The 16,173-nt window shown below is 36.9% G+C and overlaps 1 protein-coding gene across 6 annotated transcripts in view; it reads right to left on the reverse strand.

The window, feature by feature from the left end:
* Positions 1-16,173, reverse strand: part of PCLO (piccolo presynaptic cytomatrix protein) — a 357,044-nt gene that overhangs the window by 117,924 nt on the left and 222,947 nt on the right. For all 6 annotated transcript variants that reach the window (XM_089685932.1, XM_089685920.1, XM_089685918.1 and 3 more), the window contains exon 4: positions 11,801-12,379. In XM_089685932.1, the coding sequence (XP_089542058.1) occupies positions 11,801-12,379 (579 nt within the window). The remainder of the gene's footprint in view (positions 1-11,800; positions 12,380-16,173) is intronic.

Genomic DNA, 16,173 nt, shown 5'->3' on the forward strand with positions numbered 1-16,173 from the left:
TTTCATTTTCAAACAATCATGGCGAAAAATTATCTTGGGGTGTCTATTTTCTAAAAGGAGGTCAATTTGGGAGTATTTAGACTGTACTGACATTTTTTTCTTAAATGTTTGTCTTATTTTCATTTATTTGGTAAAAATACCACCAAAATAATGCTCCATTGGTTTCACAAAATTATATAATATTCATTTTGGTATCCTATTGCAGTAATTGTCATCCAAACTATCACAGTAACATAGTAAATTCAAGGAATTATGTATATAAAATTCTGTTAAGTCATAATAAGACGTCACATGTATTGATTACATAGCTCCCAAAACTAGATCAAGTTAACTTTGCTTCCTCTAGAACGCTAAAAGCTCAAATTACTCCATTAAATTACGTAGGATTTGAGTGACTATATTTAACTCTACTGCAAATTCCAAGAAGAAACATAACTGTAAATGATTTGTTTCATAGCATAAATGTTTATAGGGTTATTTAATCTAAATCTGCCAACTGTCCTTTATTTGGAAGGATTGTAAACCTTATGGAAGCAAATGCCTCTGCCCCTCTTTCCTTCTCAGCTGTTCCTCTTGTTGGTCTAATGTATATATTTCTGTAATTGATGTAAAATGTAATCATCAAGATTAGTATACTACACTAAACTTTCCATCCAAGCTATACATGATTGCATTTGTTATTTTGAAAGACCAATATAAAGGAAATGTAGTTGTAAAAAAATGCATGTTGATTTAACTAATACTTTTTTGTGCCCTTTCTTTTGTCCCTCTTTCTCAGTTTTGAAATGTAATGCCTTCCCTGTGTTAGAAATCCTCAAACCAATCACATAAGGAATAGGTTTATTTATTCTAATAATAATTCAATTTTAGGTATGCTAACTTTTCTGGATGAGAAATGTAATGTCAGCCAGCGTTTAATATTTATGTACATAGCCATTATCAAACTGCTTCTAATAGTGTTCTCATATCATGCTGAATCATGTTCAATGACTCAAGATAACAACATATTTAAAATTTGTCTTTTAACATCATTATTGCTTGAAGGTGGGTTGAATCACTCTCATAAATATGCATTAATGTTTCATATGCATCAGGAAGATTGTCCTTTATTGTTTTTTAAGATTTGCAAGCTTTCAGACAATAAATATAGCTCAGGGAATAACTAAAATTCCAGACCACTGGCAACCTACTCCCTCAATCAAATTCAAGTTTATACCTGTTGATGCACTGACAACTAAAATAGTTTTTTATTTTACATTTCTTTTAAGACATATTCATTTATTTAGAATGCCAGCTTGTTAGTCTGGACATTTACATTTTTTAAATTTTCTTTAAAAAAATGTCCCATAAATCCCCACCAAGACATTGCCAGATCATCATTTCATTTATATCTCCATAGCAGTCCTATAATATGTGCTCCTTATCTCCAAGCAGGTACATGAAGTGTTGCCACAGATTGTTTTCCATGGATCCACAGCTCATCATATATAATGTATGATCTGATTAGGCATGGTAATGTTGCAAGAAAAATTCTATTAAGCAAACAATACAATAAATCCCAGTAATATTACTTCATACTCAAACCTTTGCTCTCCCAAACCTGACAGGTCTTTTAAAGGAAGGGGTCACCCAGTTGCTTTTGTGTTTAAAACTGATTTTAAACATGGGTATAGTTACCTATTTAACCTTTACCCTATGGAATGAAGCACAGGTAATGTCACAATTGTAGTCAACAACAGTTGCTAATAAATGTTTCCACATTATTTGAACAGTAACCTAAATGATACTTTGTACTTTGCTTCAATACATTAGAAGAGATCATTGCCTTTTCACCATAATGTCCTGCAGCTTACATTCTGATGAGCTTATGAAGAAGCCACTTCACTTCATTGTTAGAGGGAGACAGGCATTGCTGACCTCTCCTTCTGACTACCTATCTGCTGATCCTCTTGCTTCAGTATACTGAGTTACTGACTTGGCACAAGTATGTAGATTATGACTTTGATGTTACTTTAACTTTTCAAGCCCATGTATTTTTCACATGACAATTTTACTGTAACATAACATTTTAAAAAAGTGGGGTTTTTTTTGGAAAAAACATGTAAAGTCTATTTCAAAATCACTGAATATGTAATTGCATCCTGAAACACTTTTGCAAAACGTTAGGTTTCTAATACAGAATAGAAATGTCCTGTAGAGACTGCACTATTTGACCCTTTGCCATATGCGAGGACCTCCAAAACACTCCGATACTGTGCAGGAGTATGGTTACTACATCCCTTGGTAAAATATTGTACATAACTTGATGGGTAAAAAATGTATACTTTGTGTATTGGTAACCCAGAAATTTGCCAAAGGAAAGGACATATTTTAAATTGTTCTGTTCATTTTTTCCTTTGTCCTGTTCTATTTGTTCACTGGGAACTCTCAGTGTTACTTCTGTTAGATCCCCATAGATAGTACAGTATATTCCTCCCAAAATAGAAATGACTGAATATATCATTTCAACTTTGCTGCTCTGGATTTTGTGAAATAAATCTTACACTAAATTAAGAGGAACTGGCAATATGCTTTAACTCTTTCCCATCACCACCTCTTGGTCTTTTAACAAGAACTAAAAGCCAAGAGGCAGAGGTGGCATTTTAATTATGTGGCCACTGTGTCACATGATTGGAAAGCTCCCGCTTGCTCATATGCATCGGGAGCTTTCTGGTACAAGGGTATTACTATGCTGGGAGTGTACTTTCAGCACAGTAAAGTGTTTAACTAGGGGCGCATATATGCGGCCACTCACCATTAAAGCCCACCCTCTGAGTGGCCGCATATATGCACCAAGCCAGCGGAAAGTGCCTAAATTGTACTTATATGGTCTAAGCCAGGGGTGGGCAAACTTTTTGACTTGAGGGCCGCAATGGGTTCATATATTGGACCCGGGGGCCGGACCAAGAGTAGATGAATGATGTGTATGTGTCATCCATAGTAAGTATAGTAATATTCCCCCATAGTAAGCATAGTATTTAATCCCCCATATAGTAATTCATCCCCCATAGTAATTCATCCCCCATATAGTAATTCATCCCCCATAGTAATTCATCCCCCATAGTAATTCATCCCCCATATAGTAATTCATCCCCCATAGTATTTAATCCCCCATATAGTAATTCATCCCCCATAGTAATTCATCCCCCATATAGTAATTCATCCCCCATAGTAATTCATCCCCCATATAGTAATTCATCCCCCATAGTAATTCATCCCCCATAGTAATTCATCCCCCATATAGTAAATCATCCCCCATAGTAATTCATCCCCCATATAGTAATTCATCCCCCATAGTAATTCATCCCCTATATAGTAATTCATCCCCCATATAGTAATTCATCCCCCATAGTAATTCATCCCCCATATAGTAATTCATCCCCCATAGTAATTCATCCCCCATATAGTAATTCCTCCCCCATAGTAATTCATCCCCCATATAGTAATTCATCCCCCATAGTAATTCATCCCCCATATAGTAATTCATCCCCCATAGTAATTCATCCCCCATATAGTAATTCATCCCCCATAGTAATTCATCCCCCATATAGTAATTCATCCCCCATAGTAATTCATCCCCCATATAGTAATTCATCCCCCATATAGTAATTCATCCCCCATAGTAATTCATCCCCCACAGAGTAATTCATCCCCCATAGTAATTCATCCCCCATATAGTAATTCATCCCCCATATAGTTATTCATCCCCCATAGTAATTCATCCCCCATATAGTAATTCATCCCCCATAGTAATTCATCCCCCATATAGTAATTCATCCCCCATATAGTAATTCATCCCCCATAGTAATTCATCCCCAATAGTAATTCATCCCCCATATATAGTAATTCATCCCCCATAGTAATTCATCCCCCATAGTAATTCATCCCCCATATAGTAATTCATCCCCCCTATAGTAATTCATTCCCCATAGTAAGTCCCCAAGTCCCCCCTGTGTCAATTCACTTACCTTTGCTCCGCGCGTTCCTCTCGCCGTGTTCCCGCGCCGTTCCGGTCTTCAGGGCGGACTGTGAGAGGAGCCTCGCTCCCCTCGCGTTCCTCACGCTGCCCCGCCTACACACGTTCTGACAGCCGATGTTTGCCACTCTCCGCGGGCCGGATTAAAAGGTCCACCGGGCCGTATACGGCCCACGGGCCGTAGTTTGCCCATTGCTGGTCTAAGCAGTCACACTGTCAATGTAATTTTTGCATCTTGGGCTATGATGGCTATTAGCTATAATATAAAAATATAGTAGTTTAAAAATGGGTATAGCATAAACAAAAAATGCTCCATAGTTTAATGCTCTCTTTTTCTAACATCTAATTTTTATTCTGTTATGTCCAGTTCATATCTGAGTGATCTGAAGCGCATTTCACTTCAGTGCTCAATGCGAGGATTCCCATTTTATTCACTGGTTCCTTTTCATACCTGATTATTGTGTCACTTAAGCTTGTTGCTCAAAGCTCAAAATAGTACTTCCTTGGGGTAGCCACATTTTTGGTTGCTATAATCTTCAATAGGAGTGCCTGAAAAATGCCTAAAAACACGTTTTCCTTTTACTAGTAACTAGCTTTCTAATGGATAAAACAAAAACAATGTTTTCATGTCTGAAAACAGCTGCAATGTGCATACAAACACACAAAATGCTCCAAAAACACCAACTCAAGCTCAAGTGTGAACCCAGCCTAAATGAAAGATGATGCATGTATTTTATTTATTTTTTTTAACAGCTCATACATGACACAAAATTGTTGCAGATCAAAAGTAAAGCAGGGGAGTAGGTGGGACACAGAAATAGATGCTGCCTCCAGTCTGTAGACCAGATTTAATAAATGTAGGAATAATGATGCAGTGCTTCATCAGTTTCATACATACAACTTGTCACAAAAATGCATGGGCATTAACTGTTTACTGGCATGACATGAATGCTTGCCTATCACACCCATTAACATTTTACATTCTTCTAAATATATCACAAAAAAAAGATAAAATGTTCTAGTGTGTATATAAATATAATGTAGTCTGTTCACAACAGATGCATAGACAACAGTAAAATGTTAAAGGAGCACACTGAAAGACTGATATCATTTATGACAACAGATACATTTGTATGAAAACCAGCATATGATTTGAAACATGCATCAATATGAAATGTGGGTTTTGGTTTCATAGATGTAAACAAAAAGATACTGTGAATATAAAATTTTGCATGATGTACAAACAGCAATAAAACCACTGAGACATTTTAATAATGATGACAGTAAAGGTATATCATAATATGTAGTTCTAAGGCCAGCATTTACTATATGAAGCTTAATCTTACAAAATATTTGAAACTTAGCAAATGTAACGCCTGATCACATTTGTAACAGTGAAAACAAATAATTGGGTCCCTATTTCCCAAAATTAATTGACATTTATTAAAACTGTACTATGTACTATGTACTGTAAATGTACTATTATTTAATGTGTTCCTCAATAACATTATGTAAAGGTAAATAAGTGATAAACAGTAACATTACTTTGTCCTTGTAGTGCCAATGCTTTATCTTGAACAGTCAAAAAAAATTATAACATTGGGGTTAATTTGCTAAAGGAGTAGCACATGTTTGCTTTGCAAGCTGAACCCCTTTTATATCTTTAGTAAACTAACCCTTCTATCTCTACTGATTAATCTGTTTTGGGGATTAAGGCATAAAAAGGCACCATGGATTTCACAATTTTTGTTAACCACTTCAAGTTCGGACACTTTCATCCTCTTCCTGTCCAGGCCAGGACACTTTGAATGACAATTGTGCGGTCATACAACACTGTACCCATATTAATTTTTTAGCATTTTTTTAGACAGATAAAGCTTTAATTTGGTGGTATTTATTCACCACTGGCATTTTTATTTTTTTGCTATATAAAGTAAAAAGTCCAAACATTTTGAAATAAAAGTGTTTTTCTTATAAAATTTTGCAAATAAATAATTTTTCTTCATAAATCTTGGCCAAAATGTATTCAGCTATCTTTTTAGTAAAAAAAAATAACCCAAATTAGTTTATGACCAAAAATTATAATTTTTCAAAACTTTTTTACATTTTTATTTTATTTTTTAATATTATTATTTATGTTTTTTGTTTTTTTTTTACATACTGCCACCCTAGCAGTACAGTGTCACCATAGTGACATAGTGACACTGTACTACTTGTGGGGGTAATGAAGATTTTTTTTTTCCTTACACTGATTGCTGTTACACCCTAAAGGCTGTAAAAGCAATAATTTCTCCTTCTCTCTGGCTGCATCCTTGCAGCCATTGAGAAATACTGTGCGAGCTGTGATTGGTCACAGCTTGTCACATGGTACAAGGCTGTTGTGAATAGCCTTGTACCATGTGACCTCTGTGATCATTCACAGATTTCACAAGTAGTAAGCAATGATGTCAGAAGTAACATCTTGCTTACCACTATTCATGTGATCACTGATTGGCCAGTCAGTGGTCACATGATCGAGGCCTCACAAAGAGGTCCCATACAGCGATCGGTAAGACTACGGATTACTTGATGGTGTATGTAGAGCCAGACTCTCATTCCTGGGGATGTCTGGAGTTGTGAAAGTGAGTGTCTTTCTCTCTCTTGCCAGGAGGGGGGGCAGCTGGTGTATGGGGTTTATGGTAGTGGAAGGCTCTCTCGGGTGGGGGGACAGGGGTGTTGTTGATCAATGTCATTCTCTCTCCATGGGGGGTGGGGGAGAGAGGTGGTGTTGGTTGGTGTCAATCTCTCTCCACAGGGGAGAGGGTGGTCAATTTTTGTGTTGCCTAGGGCAGCACAAAACCTAAATACTGAATTAAGGTGCACATTTCAGATGGAACTGGTGGTAATCATATCAGAAGACTGATAATGCTGCTAATATGTGGCAACATAATTGCTATGTTAGCTTCTAAATGTTTTGGGGAAAAAAAAATCCCTCAGTGACTTGCAAGAAGAGTGTGGCATGATGGGTTACCCTCATCACCAAAGATGATTAAACTTAAAAAGTTGACTTCGCTGATGCATCTGACCCAGTCTCTAGACCTGTGTTTCCAATTGTCAATCCTATTGCATCTTTGCAGTTGGTCTTTTTCTTTTCCTATTTTCAGGATTTTCCTAATATACTTAAACATATATTGAAAAAAAAAAGTACCATGAAAACAATACCAGAGACATGGTCAACATGGCTAGAATGGCACGTGCATGTGGTTCCTTTTACATGCGGCAGCCTTTATGCCCAGGTGGATGCTTTAATAGGGATTCTGTTCCAAAATAACAACATTTCAATGAGATTCATAGAATAGCCTAGATCACAGGATCCACATCTCCAGTTTTAAATGTTAGATGAAACTGCAGGACCTGGACCTTGGTAATCTCCCAGAAATCTATAGCCTAGTTACTACTTTTCATTTTAGTAAGTTTCCATCATTCTGGAATAGGAGACTAAATGGAGCTTTGCTCATCAAACTTTGACACTTGACATTTGAAATTATTTAACAGAAGATACCTGGTATGGGACAGAACAGAATAGTTAAACGGCCTGTTTGGATATTTCTTTTCTCATAAAAAATACAATCTATTATATTTTTGTAATAATTTTGTGTGTTTATTTAACTTTTAAATGTATAGGGTGAGCCAGTAAACAACCCTAAAGATCTCTGTTTCAGCACAAAGCTGCTGTTTTGGAACCCTTTTAAAGCAATTGATAAGGTGTATATCAATTAGTATTAACATTGCTTGGGGTCCCATATTGATATCTTTTCAACCAAATAGGTTATCTGCCATATGTCTGGAATATATGTTTTTATTAAATTAAACATATGTAACAAAAAAAACCATATATAGGTATGACCTAGAGATCATGGTACTCCTTTTAAGCGCAACACACAAAGGTCACGATGTGGATTAATTTCCTCTAAAAAGTAAAACCCGAGTGGATTTGTTCTTACAGTAAATGCTGATCTTGTGCCCTACATTTTCTTCTATTTCCAAAGAAAGGAAAATAAAAAGGTAAAGGAAGAGATAAAGAAGTGCTTTTTATTATGCAGTAAGTTAGACATATATGGGAAAAAAACACTGAAGTAATTTTTAACTTTCAGATATAAAAACCACTAGCAATAAGGATGCACCAACTGCTAATCACTGTGAACCAAATTAGTAATGCTAATTGAAATGAACACAAACAAAGTTGTGAAATTAACTGTGTTAAATAAGACTTAGGTGAACAAGAACAGATTATGTGAGTAAAGCAACCTCATAGTAACTTCCTTTAATATGCTGAAAATGCTAAAATTATGTTTTATACATACTTTTTTGGGGGGCATTTATCAACCAAATTAGTGACACTACTAGGTGAAAATCAGGCTGCCTATTGGTTAGCAAAATCTTTGCAACAGGTTTACAGTATATTTGTGGCCTGTAATCCAGGGCAGCCAACTGTGTCTGAGACAGATTTATCACTGAAGATGACACAGATTTTCACATAAAACATATGCATGATTAAGAAGGTGTCAGGGTCAGGTTTCAGTCTATGGCAGTGCCAATTTAGAGCAGCTGAGGGAGGAATTGATAACTTAAGCTGAAAGCTTGTAGTAAATTTGTTGCAGTCTCTTTCACTGCTCTTGCTTAGAATTTCCTTTTTCTGTGTGACAGAATTTATACGCTTCCCTGTATTTGTTTATGTAGGATGGAATAGGAATATTTTGCTGCTACTTAGGTAGCATCTAAAGTGCACCTCTGTCCAGACTATGGACATTAAACTATTACAGATTATTAACCATCAAAACTTCTGAACAAACCATCACTGATCTTTTTAACTGCTTTTAATGTAAAGTTATTAATTCTTAAAGTCCTCAGAGCTCACAGAAAAGACTCTGAGGCTCCATTCACATCTGAGCATATTGCTTTTCAGCATTTTTACAAAAGTAGCTACAAAACTTTTTTAATCTCCAGGCATTCTCCTTCAAGTGACTTGGAGCGGAGATGTGAACCATCTCCACAGACTAATACTGATTTTTTTTCCCCCTGAGCGTTTTGGAGCTTCAAGCTTTGCGCTACAAAACGCTCAGGTGTGAATGCAGCATGAAGTTTGGATTTAATTTGTTTCTAAAAGCTTAGAACCAGCTTCTGTGTGTTTACATTGGAGGATTAAAAGGCTCCCAAGATCTCATCTCAATAGAAAACACAATGTCTGCATTGTAAAATTGAAAATTAATTTCTTCCCAATGCTTAAAAATACATTGTTAACTCCTTGGCACCGGCGCCTCCCAGCCCTTTAAGGGCTTCAGAAGCTGTCAGGGTTTTAGGGTCATGTGACCACCGTGATTCACTGTCACGGTGGTCACATGATCGGGAAAGGTCCCGATTGCAAGAGGAGATCCGGACCTTTCCGTGAGTACCGAACATGTGTGCTGGGAGTGCGCAGGGTGCACGCTCTCAGCACATATGTTTTTCTTAATTGCACGCAAATGTGCAGCTGCTCGGCGTCAAGGCCCAGACGCCGGGAGGCCACACATTTTCATGCGGCCGGCGCCAAGAGGTTAAATTAAAGCTTGTTTTAAAGTGTTCTTACTGCTTGTTCAGAAAATGTAAATAATTTTGTGTGCATGATCTGAGCACGGGTTCAGTTTAAACTGCCTCCACATGTCCCATTCCTAGTATTCAACCCTGAACCTCCACATTGTGGCTGTACTTTCCCAGTACATAGTGGGGAAACAGTACAGTAATGCAATTCCTACACCCTGATTTTCCACTATACAGCACTGGAAGGATGCAGCTGAAGGTAAGAAACGTCTCATGGCATCCCTAGAGAACTCCTTGAGACAAAATATCAACTTGCCTTATGGAAGGATTGACTAAACTATGGAGAGACGTAATTATCTCTAAGATCTGGTATTAATCAGAAGGTAAATTTTAGAACATGATGCATATTGCCTAAAAAAGGTGATTATGTTAAATCACCTTTGAGAAGAAGGGTTTTATATCTATATCTATCTATCTATCTATCTATCTATATATCTATATATATATATATATATGGTTACATAGGGATCTGCTTTTTGGGAAGCTGAACTCCATCAAAACTAATGCTTTCCTTTCAGTTGGTCTGGGATCTATAGTCACAGCATACCCTTTAATTTCATAACATCAGCATTGAAATATAAATATAAACAATAGTTATTTTTGACAATCCAATAATATTACTTCTCATGGTGTGCTGCAACTTTCTGGATTCCCTGCATGCTTTGCAGCTTCTCCACTGCTTTTTGCTTACAACTTCTAAGAACTACATATTCCATGGTACCTTGCTGCCTGCAAGCAGAGATTCAGGTTCTGTGTCCTGAAACTCATTTTATCAGCACCTCTGTAGCTCAGAGGGCAGGCTGTGTGACAAGGCAGTGCCTACTCATAGGGTATGGTGAATACATGTCACAGAATTCAAGGAAGCACATGTGTTGGGATCTTTACAAAGTAAGTTTATAAACTTCAAATGCATTCAGATGAATAGGAATAGGCTAGAAATAATGTAAATTCAATGTGGAAATTAATATATTATTTTACATTTTGACCACAGATATACTTAAACTGCTCATTTATGCCTGGGGGACAAGGTACAGCAGATTTATTTAGCCGATCCTCCTCTCCCACAGGCTCATAGTCCATTCCCTGCAACCTCTTCTCCCTTGTGTTTTGGTGGTCTAAGGTCCTCTGACATCATCAAGACAGATGAAGAGACCATAGTCCTGCAGTGGACATGAGGGTAGTGATGGACAGTCCACTGGGAGAGTGTAGGGGAATTGCTGTTTGCTGAGGCACTGGTGGTTTAGGTAGTTATACGTGCTCTTGCCATCCCCTTCACAGAAACAAACAGTTAACTCTTTCAGTGTAGGGCATCCCCACTGCAAGGTAGGACTTTTAGTTCTCCTGGAGTTCAGCTTTAAAGATTTGCAAAGAACTTTCAGATTGCTTTGTCCTCCATCTCCCTTTATCAACACTGACAGTAGAGTTTGAGTTTTAAAGCCCACAGAATGAGATGTTCACAATGGGGGATTTATACTGGACTCATCTGCCTCAGTGGCAAATTTGGACATATAATGAAGATTTTTCTGATTTTTTTTATCATATACTCCTATCTCGTATATTATTGGATTTACCTAATTTGCATTGGATAAATCATGATATTACTAACAGCTTTGAAAAGGAAACAGAGATAAAATAATTTGCTTGCTTTTGCTAGGCAACATAACTGGTACTAGATGGACTGGATGAAGTAGAAAAAAATGCTAACATATTTATAAATATCTTCATGCAGATTTATCTAGTCTGTGAAGGAGTCCAGAGAATCACAACAAATCCACATGTATGTATTTAGATAAATAATAATTTGCAATTAGCTTATTTGTCCTTAATTAGCTGGTACCTTACTCTTCAGAACCCTATCAAACTCTACCAAAAGCAGCATAGTTTTCTTGGTTAGTTAATACAGATAAAAGTAAAAGTTGTGCTATGTCTTTGGTTGTAGTGTTAGGATGTAAGTTTGGAGGAATACTGTCTTGTCTCCTCTGTGATATATGCAGACCCTATCTCTAGGCCACTGTCTTTTTTTTCCAGTGATATAAGACATACATATTATGTAATTTTAAGGTTGAAATCCAGTGTGGTACTAATGCCTTTTTAAACTAAAGTCAGTAGGGTATAGCATATTATTGGTTCACATTTTTCAGAATATTAGTTTAATTTAATATTACTTACAGTCTTTTCTTTTCCTGTATCCTGCTCTGTTAGCTTGGTTCCTTCAGGTTTTGTTTTCTGATCTGATGCTACTCCATCCTCGAATTTCTTCAAAGTTGTTGTTGAAAGGTCAATCGTCAAATCTTGCTTTGGGGTGATTTTTTCTTTATGCTGCAAATGCTTTTCTATCAGCTCCTTTGGCACTGGAATGTCTTGGACAGTATCTTTTATACTGTCTCTTAGGGGTGGCACCTCTGCAGCTTTAGAAACCACTGGAACCTCTGTTTCTTTGCTTAATACAGGTAAGCTAACTGTAGGTTTCATATCTCTACTTTCTACTTGACCAGCTTTATCCATTTGTCCTTTAGTAACATTTTCATCTGAAGTTTTTGTAATTTCTTTTTTTATGACTTGATCGGTTGTTTTATCCTCTGTTTTCAGATTCGGTGGTGGAATTTTCTGTGCTTGTTCAGGAGAAACAGAATGCTTTGGTGAAGATTTTGGAGACAGTCCTAAAAGAGGAGGCACTTTGCCCATGTCCCCAAGTTGTCCTGAGAGTGCTCTTTGTGTCTGACAGTTTAAGCACAGCCATTCTGCAGCCTGCAAGGCAAGAACATCATATTTGTTACCTTAATCATCAGCAAAGGTTTATTTTTACATTGTATAAATAGTGAAATTATGATGGTAAGGCCTCATGCACACTGCAGCCCCAAATAGCTGCTTGTACAGGAGTTTGAGATTTTTTTCTCTGCCTGAAAACTCCCCTCCTTTTTAGCCTATGTGTCCATTCACACTATAGACATTTTGGGAGTTTAGTGGCAGGGAAATTTACAGGCAGAAAAAAACATCATTTGTGCATTCACTCAAAAACTCCTTAATGTGCATTAACATACATTGACACTAGGTGCATTTATGCATTTGAACGGCCAGAATTCTGGCCAATGGAATGCATGAACGCCAGGCACATGAGCGCGCATTTATGTGTGTGAACACATATTAATGTGCATTAACATCTATGCAAACCATGGCTTTTTACCACGTTTTTGCTGCTGCTAAACTCCTGAAGGAGAAAAAAGTGTCAATGGCATACAGTGTGCATGAGGACTAATATTTCACCTCTGTTAATGGGACTCTATTTTACATTACACATATAAAATAACTTTACTGCTGCAGAATTGCATTGGTGATGTACAGCAATGAAGTCTTGCTGTAAATGATTCCAAAGCAATATAAATAAAATAATAATTTAATTAATTAAAGTTAAACCAAGAAGTAAGTAAAGTAGGACATTTTTAAATAAGAAGCCTTACTGCCAATTCACATTTAATCATATAATAAATGATATGGTAGCTGCCAAAGTTCTAAACAGATTCAACAGACCCCCTTACCTGTTCAATATGGGGAGGTAAAAAAAAAAATATTTTTTTTTTTCAATTTATCATTAGTTTGCATTTCACTTAAAGCAGACCTTCCATAAAAATAAAATGTTCTCTTTAGCATGCTTTTATAATTGAAAAATAGGAAAACAAAACTGTAAAATAACTCTAAGCATAACAGCAGCTCTATTTCTTAGCTCTAGTAAATGTGAACATCATGTATCTGTGATTCAATTTATAAGAGAATAACTGAATAATATTCCTACTTGAACTCATATTTGTTATAGAATTTAACAGCCACAGACTTACATGACCTGTGTTACTATGGCATCATGCTTTCCTGGTTATGTCAGGGAATCTGAAAATAAGTTGATTGTTTTTTTATCTACGTACTTCTAAGACAAACTGACATTCATCACAAGGTTAAATAAAGAATATGACCTGACTTGGCACTATATTTTTTTTCTTAGTTTCCTGCGTATCCCCACCTGTGTAAAAAAGCATTTCCACAGAATCGCACAGAAACGCAAGACAATGAAAATCACATCAATGCAGCACATCATAGTGTGATTTTGGAAAAGGGTCTTGTACCACTTTGGTATGATTCTAGCATGAATTTGGCCCTGTAGGAATCAAGGAAAATACACCAAAAATGCATCTACATGCAATCTGATTTTTTTTCTTAACTTCATTTCAATTTCAGTGCTTTTTTCCCTTGACGCAGCAGATTTGCATATAATTTTTTTAATTTGGCCAAAACAAAAAACACAGAAGCGTCATGTCAGAAATGTGTCAAAGTGCAACCAAGTTATGCTACATAGTCACACTGTAAATCAAATCAAGTGTGACCAAAGCCTAAAACAGAACTTTGGCCAGGTTGTGGCCAGTAAAATCATTAATATGCTTAACAAACAGTAAAAACATTTATTAAAAAAGCCCTCACTGACCCCTGACCTGCAGGCATTTTGGAGCAATTCATCATCAAAGTTCACAAAAGAAACAGTGAAATCATCCAAGTCAGGTCTTATCACTGTGTTCTGATCTTTGTTTGGCTAATGTTAGTAAAAGCACCATGCAATTACCATGCAGACATATTGTAAAAAAGATACAGGACCTTTTTCTTGCAGAAAATGCATGCACAGCAGTCTATTCAGTGGTATACTGTACTCAAATCACTGCGCCACAAATTCCACCCCATACACTTGTGATACCCCTGCTGCTGTTCCAAATACTTTTGTGATGAATACACAAGGATACTGTGCATAAAACTACAAAAATGAATGAGGTATCAGTGTATACCATCAAGAACTATAACTTTGTGACTTAAAAAGAACTTACAAACAAAAAATAAAATTTTTCCAAATGAAAAACTATAAATATTGTGCTATCAAAAAAGCAATATGTGTCTATAAGTGTCCAAAATGAACTAACTAGTACTAGTGCTAATAGTAATAGTAACAGTAATATGCAACAGTTTTGAATGTGCTCCACACAATTCATGCTAGACAGTGCTCTTCAAATTGTGCTATTCGGTGGTTCCACTCCCTGCCCCTTACACATTACACCAAACATTTAAACCCAAGCAGTACACAAGTCTATATGCGCTTGTGTACTGATTCTAGGATTTGTGTCTCCACCTTCCTCTAAGGCCCTTTATCAGCTCAACAGCACTCATCAACTCAGGGATAAAAGGCCATAAACAGGATCATTGTGCAACCAGTTTAATAAAGTAAATGTGTCATAGACAAAAGTAGTAAAATGTCACTCATGTGCTCTGGTGGTCAAACCATCCCCCAGTGAATTCCAGCAGTGTATCAATTAACAGTAAGCCGGCCCCTGCTCTCCTAGCATGAGGAAGCAGGGTACGTTTCACTGGCTGGAAGTTGCGTTACTGAAAGTTACATTGATAGCTATGTAACCCCATCTCGAGTCATGAGCTTCCTGAAGATGCCAATGATGGTGAAACACGTCACTCTTCTTTGCTGATCTTTGGGTCCCAAGCACCACCATATCTGATGTAGAAAGACAACTATAGCTCCTTGCAGTTTCACAGACAGCTTCTTGCTGCTCATGGATGAGTTTCACTGTGCATTGTGAATGGACCTGTAGCCTCCTGGAACCTGTGACATATACCAGAAGGCTGCAGGCAAAGGGGGGTGGGCTGAACTTTCATTCAAATCGCCTAGGCAGGAGGTGGGAGCAGGTAGCTATCAAAATTAGGTACAAGTTCCCCCCCCAAAAAAAAAAGTGTAATCAAACTTCCCCTTTTGGGTGAAGTTCTGCTATAACCTTTGTGTCAATGGGAAACTTTTAAAAGTGTCAACATGACTATGAACCTTAACTTTGGTGGCAAAAAACTATCCAGTGGGTTCATCTTTGCAGTTTTTGCAGCTATGAAAATGTGTCAGAATCACTAGGACAGAATAATGGCCATCTAATTGGCATGGGCTTGAGATTAAGAATAGAAGTACAGTAGTGTGTATATTTATAGGTATTGTTTAAATTTACCTTCCTAATTATACCTCCAGGCTTCACAATATTGTCCTCCCTGGGGCTCTATGGCCTTGAATTCACTGGGGAGTAAGATGTTTTAGTTTGGAAGGTGTGTAATCTAATATTGTATGTTTACTGTTTTGTTAGTTGTGATTATTTTTTATATATAAATTGGATGTTTTAATGATGGATGCTGGACAGTACTACATCTGTATTTCATTTTATGATTTTTATAATAGAATTATAATACATTTCTTGGGAAAGGGAAGAGTAGGAGGAGACCCAAATTCTACCCCATCCCGAGGAAAACATGAACAGTTGGCATAAAAAAATCTAGGATGGCTAAATGCTATCAATCTTTAGATTCAGGTCTGTTTTGTCTTGTTAGAGAATAGCTATTGTTATTCTCTGACGTTCTTGAAAGTGTCACTCTGGTATCCATCTGCCAAACCTTCAAACTGGTGACACTCCTCTCCTAACAGCTTAAGTTCCACACCTTTGTAAGAATACTTGTCTTTTCCTAAT

Source organism: Staurois parvus, unplaced genomic scaffold, assembly GCF_062004578.1.
Source record: "Staurois parvus isolate SC_StPar_1 unplaced genomic scaffold, SC_StPar_1.0 ptg000019l, whole genome shotgun sequence".
Taxonomy (NCBI): domain Eukaryota; kingdom Metazoa; phylum Chordata; class Amphibia; order Anura; family Ranidae; genus Staurois; species Staurois parvus.